Source organism: Felis catus, chromosome D1, assembly GCF_018350175.1.
Source record: "Felis catus isolate Fca126 chromosome D1, F.catus_Fca126_mat1.0, whole genome shotgun sequence".
Classification (NCBI taxonomy): domain Eukaryota; kingdom Metazoa; phylum Chordata; class Mammalia; order Carnivora; family Felidae; genus Felis; species Felis catus.
This window is the reverse complement of record NC_058377.1, coordinates 61877978-61884851: the sequence shown is the minus strand read 5'-3', so window position 1 is coordinate 61884851 and position 6874 is coordinate 61877978. Positions and strand designations below refer to the sequence as shown.

At 45.3% G+C, this 6874-nt stretch overlaps 1 protein-coding gene across 1 annotated transcript; it reads right to left on the bottom strand.

The window, feature by feature from the left end:
• Nucleotides 1-485: 485 nt before the first annotated feature.
• Nucleotides 486-1794, bottom strand: LOC101100413 (olfactory receptor 51I2). Its single transcript, XM_003992889.3, has one exon. It carries the CDS (start codon nucleotides 1707-1709, stop codon nucleotides 771-773), a length of 939 nt encoding a protein of 312 aa, XP_003992938.3. The 5' UTR covers nucleotides 1710-1794; the 3' UTR covers nucleotides 486-770.
• Between the last annotated feature and the right edge of the window lie 5080 nt (nucleotides 1795-6874).

Here is a 6874-nt window from a genome sequence, read left to right as displayed (position 1 = left end):
TGAATATTGTTTTCCCTGTGGGAGGACAGATTGGTGAGCAGATGAAGGACACAGAGAAGATATGGAGTTTCTTCTAGACTCAGCTTTGAGCAGTTCCCCTGAGTCCCATTTATTCATATATCTTATGGCAGGTTCTGACCGTTCATCAAATTTCACTTGGTGAATTTGAAACAGTGGAGGTGAAGGGAAGGACAACAGTGGTAATGTTAGCAGTCAGACTAACTCAACAGAGAGACAGTATTGGTAGGGGTTAGAATACTCAGAGTGGAGACAGACAAGGACTGAGTCTCATCTGGGACACCTATCACCTGTGTTACTCTGAAAAACAAACTTAATTCTTTACACCTCATGAGATTGTTGGGAAGGTAACATGAATTAATGAACATTAGTAATTTCTAACAGATACTGGCATTTTTAAAGTCTTAATGTATTAATTATCACTACATCAATGAGACATTTTTTTGTGTGGGAAATGAATAGTTTAGATGGATCTTCCTTTCAAGTTGTGTCATATCATTCAAGTGTCCCTGATTTTCACTTTTCTGTGAATGCCATTGAGTATATTGTGAATATACTTTCATATGTTTTATGTACAAATTGTGTAGCTCCCTGTCCTGATCTTTTACTTTTCCCCCACCACACAATCTGTCTCATTGTTCGTGATATGAAGATGATGATGATGGCAATGGTGATGATGATGATGACAATGACACCACAGATGAAGACTTATGGCTACAGTCAACATCAGATATTAAAGGCAAGCATGAAAGTCATGTTTTCATGTGCCGAAACATACGGACAATGGTTCGGCGGATCTCCTTTGTCTTGGCGCTGTAAATGAGAGGGTTGAGCACAGGAGGTACAAAGAGGTAAACATTGGACATGAGGACATGTACATAGCGCGGGGCATGCTTCCCAAAGCGGTGCACTGTGGAGACCCCAATCATCGGTACGTAAAACACAAGCACAGCCAAGATATGTGACACGCATGTGTTGAGAACTTTCAGGCGTTCCTCTCGGGAAGCGATGGCCATGACCGAGTGCAGAATGAGCACATAGGAGAGGAAGATAAGAAACATGTCCATGCCAAAGGTAGATACAAGAACAAAGAATCCATAGATGCTGTTGATAGTGATATCAGCACAGGCCAGCTTCATCATGTCTGGGTGAAGGCAGTAGGAGTGGGAAAGAACATTGGATCTGCAGATAGGCAGCCTCTTGAAGAGGAAGAGAAGGGGAAGGAGGATGATGAAGCTCCGAGCAGCCACAGCTATGCCTATTCTGGCAATGACTTCATTGGTGAGCACGGCAGCATAACGCAAGGGATCACAAATGGCCACATAGCGATCAAAGCTCATGGCCAGCAGAATGCCCGACTCCATCATGGAGAAGGAATGAATGAGAAACATCTGAATCAGGCAGGCATCGAAGGCAATGTTGCGGGCATTGAGGCAGAAGGTTCTGAGCACGGTGGGCAGTGTGGCCATGGACATGGCCACGTCACTGAAGGACAGCATGGACAGGAAGTAGTACATGGGCTCATGGAGGCTGGGCTCCACTCGCACGGCCTGCAGGATCACAGTGTTGCCTCCGAGGGCCACAGCATACATGACACAGAGGGGCCCTGCTAGCCAGGCGTGAGAGCTCTCCAGACCAGGGATGCCGGTCAGGAGGAAGGAAGCAGGATGAGTGACATTGAACAGTCCCATGGTCGGGGGGAGGCCAGGGCACTTTTCAGGATTGGAACTTGGGGACTTCTGAGAGTTGCCCCTACTAGAGGGCAAGAAGCCAGGGAGTAAGACACACAGGGGTAAAGTCTACACAGGTGGAAACTGATGCCTTCCTGAAATCATTGGTTAGGGGAAAACGCAGGCATTCTTCTTTTCTTCATATTGTAGGATCATCAGGCTATAGGCGTGGCTAGTAACCTTCTGTTTTATAAATGAAGGAAGACATTGGTAAAGCTTCACAAATATCAACTAGGTACAAAGTAAACATTTGAGTCATGTTATATTAAGCAATATTATCTACCATTTTAAGGTGTCCCTGAAGCAACTTTAACTTTGACTAGAAATATGTTAAGTGCAATTCATGGGTAGTTATTATAAAGGACACTGGCAGTTTGAGTTATCAATAACTCACGCTATTAACCCCTCACCACATAGAAAGCCTCATGTACTGCATTGCTCAGCTTTTGTATAATGACACATGACTGACCTCGTTCTACAGGTTAAGCCACAATGATTTCTTTGTGAGAGTGTTTACATATTGAATTCTCCTGTCATTCTGATATTTTGGAAACCCTGTCATGTTCATTCCCTAATGATGGATGAAGACAGTGACAGCCAAAAGGCTTCTTGTCTGACAAAACTGTTTCAGGTTCAGGCACCCATCTTTGGGAGAAGAACTCCAGAAATATTTTCCCTTCCTCTTTCCTCTGCCAAACCTAACAAAGCAAGGTCACAGCATCTTAGATTCCTGGCTGATTAGGGTGGAGGAGCTTGGAGACCCAAGTATCTGAAGGCCACAGAAATGCTCCAATGAGGACTATGCCACATTACCACTCAGAATATTCCTGGAATTTTGGGAGTAGTATATGGCTCAGATTGCCTTGTGATTCTCAAGAAGTCAGTGGCCACTTCTCTGTGTGACTGATTGGATCCCTTCGCGTCCTAGAGACGAGTCTGTGCACACCTATCTTACTCCAGACACGTGACGCTTCAGATCTATGAATGAACCACCCCATTCACTTCTTTTTTCTCCCACCTGACTACAATTACCATTTTTCATACAACCCTCCTTGAAGAAATTTGGGGTAAAAAAAAAAAAGAGGAGTGAGCAAAAGTGAAAGGAACAGAAAGAGAAGGCAGAAGAAAACAGGCTTCAGTGAGCAGGATTCTGTGCAGGACAGGGCGAAAGCCATCGTGCGTGTGGGGATCTGAATTGTAGCATTTGTGGGAAAAAGGCTACCGGACACCCCAGGAGCACACCCTTTATCATTTCCAGTAGTGGCTCACCTTGTGGGGGGGGGTCTGGGTGCATGTGAAGAAAAGAAATCAGTGAGAGAAAACCAATCCTTGCTGAGCACATTACGTGCCAGATACCCTGCCAGGAACTTATATCTATGTCACCAGTGAATCTATGACAGAGGTGGAGGCTCCCCCAAGTGAGCCTGCCTCTTAGACCATGGAAGCAGGTGATAACGCCTCATTTGAGTAAGGATCTGTAAGACTCTCTAATGTCTAGTTCAGTCTTTGAGACCCATTGAGGTGTTGGAGAAGATGCTGAGAAGGAAAACAGAGCTTACATTTCTGCATGGAGATTTCAGACACTATCGAACAAAGAGAAGGGCTAAAAGCAGATTCACGTGGCCAAGAAGATGCAGAAGTTCTTGTCTCCAACGCGGGACTCCAGTTCCCTTGTCCTGGCTCTGAACTTTCCTTTCTCTGAAGCCACAGAGGGGCCAGAGTGGTTTAGGGGAACAGGCCCTGGAGGGGGTGAGGAGCCCTGGCATTTCCCCTGGATGGGGCTTGTCCTGGCCGTGTGGGCTTGGGAAGCTCAAGTTCTCTGTCTAGATCGAGTCTCCTCCCCTTTATCACTGTTCTCCCACATATTATCCTTTATGGCTCTGAAGTCCTTTTACTTTTTACTTTCTAGTCAAAGAGAGAATGCCTGTGAAGGTTTGCTACAGAGCTTCAAGAAGGCAAAGACAGGCTGAGAAGGAGTTGGGAGTGAACAGAGAGGCTCTGCTGATCACCAGCAGGAATAGAAAAAGATTAGACATGCTTGGCTATGCCAAACCACTGTAAAATTTAGAACTAGCTGATTTGTCTACACTTTTAATCTCCCAGGTGACTTTTACAGACTTTGACTCAGAATTCATATGACAAGTACAAACGTTGAACATCTGCACGCTCAGCAGTGGGTTTGATCCGTGTTGTAATTTGTGATCACCTTGCTTCCTGGATTTCTGAAATTTGCCTGTGCCCTGATCCTATTCTCCACCCTGAACTGCTATAATGTTAATGAATCATAGGAACATGGATCCCAAGTTCACTGAATCTGCAACGTGAGCTCTCTGGAGAAACAGTGCATGACCCAGAGTTAACAAGTTAGTGGCAAAGCCAGAACGGGAACCCCAAGTCTACGGACTTTGCATCTGATCTGCTCATTCTAAGTTTTTTTTTAATGTTTATTATTTATTCCTGAGAGAGAGAGAGAGAGAGAGAGAGAGAGAGTGAGAGAGCACAAGTGGGGGCAGAGAGACAGGGAGACAGAATCCGAATGAGGCCCCAGGCTCTGAGATGTCAGTGCAGAGCCTGATTTGGGGCATGAACTCGCAAGCCGTGAGATCATGACTTGAGCTGAAGCCAGGCACTTAACTGAGCCACCCAGGGACCCCTGCTCTGCTCACTCTAATAAAAAGCTCCATTCTGGTAGCTTCCTGCACTCTATTCTTCTTTATCTCCCCACCCCTTACCCAGTTTCACCCTTTCTTAGAAGAAACCTCAGAAGAGTCAGCTAGCTACCCACTATTGGGTTGCAGAACTCACCAGAAGCCAAACAGAGGAACGTCACCAGGGGAACAACACACACACTCCTCTGTATCTGCTAGAGTGAATTCATGCCTGCTCTTTTTTATCTAATTCTAAGCCTCTGGAGAGAGCAAGTGAGGCTGGCTTTGTGTCTGAACATGCATCGGAAAGAATTTAGTCTCTGGAGAGCCTTAAAGACCAGTGAGAATAAAGCATGGGCTCCTGTATCTGAAAAAGAACTCAGCAATTATTGAGCCAGTCCAATTCTCTACCCAGGGCAAGACACTATCTGTGAAGGATGGGCAGGTGTGGTAGAGGGGAGTTCATTGTCTTCTAAGGGATCCCAGGATTTTGTAATGTTGACCAAGCCCAACAAGTAATGTATGAGCAGAACATAACCAATTTTGCTTCTCAGACCCCTTTAGTTGCATTGAATTAGGCTAGTTCTTTCCTCCACCCTGCATGAAAACTGAGTTTCCTAAGATTTCTGGTCCCCTGCAGATGATAACACAGCCTCTGGTGAGCCCTGTGTGTATTGACAATGCCCAGGCTCACATAATAGTCAAACTTTCCAGGGTTCGGAGTCACCCCATTTCTGTTCTCCCATCCCTCACTCGCTGACCATGGTTTTTGACTTGTTCTTCTGAAAGGAGAGAGAAGGGAAAGTGGATGGTTCATTATTCATGCGTGTTTCATTTAGCTGCTGTCATGTTTAGTAGGTGTGTGAAATGTTTAGACCTGACCCTTTCATTGTGTTTCATAGATTATCGTGGAACCTCTTTCCATAGTTTACTTCTTCTTCACTTGGTTTAAATTAATGTCTCTTTACTCTGTATGACTGCTTGTGTCTTCCTCCAAATACTCATCACCCCTGTAGAGCCCTATGCTCTGGTGGACTGGAGCTAAGGCAACGCCCTGACAGCTCTCTCTAGCACACAGCTCATCCAGGAAATGGTCAACCTGCCCGTACTGCAACAAATAGTCTCCTCAGAACATCATTAGTCTGTCATGCAAACTGTAAGGATGTAAAAGAGTAGATGTAGAGGCATGAGTCAGGAACCAGTCGGCCATGTTTTTCTTTCTCCAACTTTTGGGGGAACATATGTCTCCTGAGTAGAATCCTTGAGGTATCTCTGTATTGACCCAAGTTCAAATGGGATGTACTTCCCTATCCCTTTCCCTTGGGTGTGGCGTGGGGCTGAAGACTCATTAATTCCCACCAGATCTCTTCAGCAGTCATTATTCAAAAGCTCTAATTCACAACTGTTTTTTAGCACTTTAATTAGGGCAGGATTTTTCATCTCACCCATATTACCATCTTGAGCTGGATGACTGTTTGTTTCAGTGTGATGTCCTCTGCATTGTGGCATATTTAGTGGCATCCCTGATCTTCACACAGCAGCTGCTTCACCCCTGAGGGTATGATACCTCACACTGAGGTATGATGCCCCTGAGGGAATAAATTACCCCAGTGGAGAACCACTGAATTCTGAGAAGGAGTTTGAAATGTGGCTAACTGGTTCCCTGATAATTAATTCAAAATTTCCCCATGCGCTTTCATTTAGGATATAGAACCCACTGTGCTCATGTATTAGCCATTTTGAGATATGGAGAAATCATTTTAAATTTCTGCTCCTTGTAAGTGTACAATCTCAAACTCCTGGCAGATTGAAGTTTCTTTCCTCAAAGGGCTATTTTCTGAGCTGTATTTATGCAATTTGGGAGATGCCTATTTTCTTTATCACAACCCTCCCCCTGCAAGGATTGCAGCTGAGTGTGGCCAATGCCTAGTTGTTCCTCTTTCCCACCATCTCTGCCTACTCCTAGACTTATGACATTTTTCAGACAAAGTTGTTACTGCACCCTGCTGCAGATTGTGAATCACTAACTACTCTCTTTCGTGCTTTGTGCTTCTGTCATTGTGGCCACATCATTTCCTCTGCACGGAAATCTACCATCTAAACCCTTCCTGCTGAATCCCACAGCGCCAAGATTCCTTATAAGCTTAGCTGCTCTGTGATTCTTTTCCTAATGCATTGACCTTTTTCTTTCTTTCTTTCTTTCTTTCTTTCTTTCTTTCTTTCTTTCTTTCTTTCTTTCTTTCTTTTTGGGACAGAGAGAGACAGAGCATGAACGGGGGAGGGGCAGAGAGAGAGGGAGACACAGAATCGGAAACAGGCTCCAGGCTCTGAGCCATCGGCCCAGAGCCCAACGCGGGGCTCGAACTCACAGACCACGAGATCGTGACCTGGCTGATGTCGGACGCTTAACCGACTGCGCCACCCAGGCGCCCCGACCTTTTTCATAAGAACCCTAGGTTCTTTTCATTTCTTCAGTAG

Excerpts from the sequence above, each read along its gene's own strand:
- LOC101100413 (XM_003992889.3), bottom strand. The coding sequence starts at position 1,709 with ATGGGACTGTTCAATGTCACTCATCCTGCTTCCTTCCTCCTGACCGGC.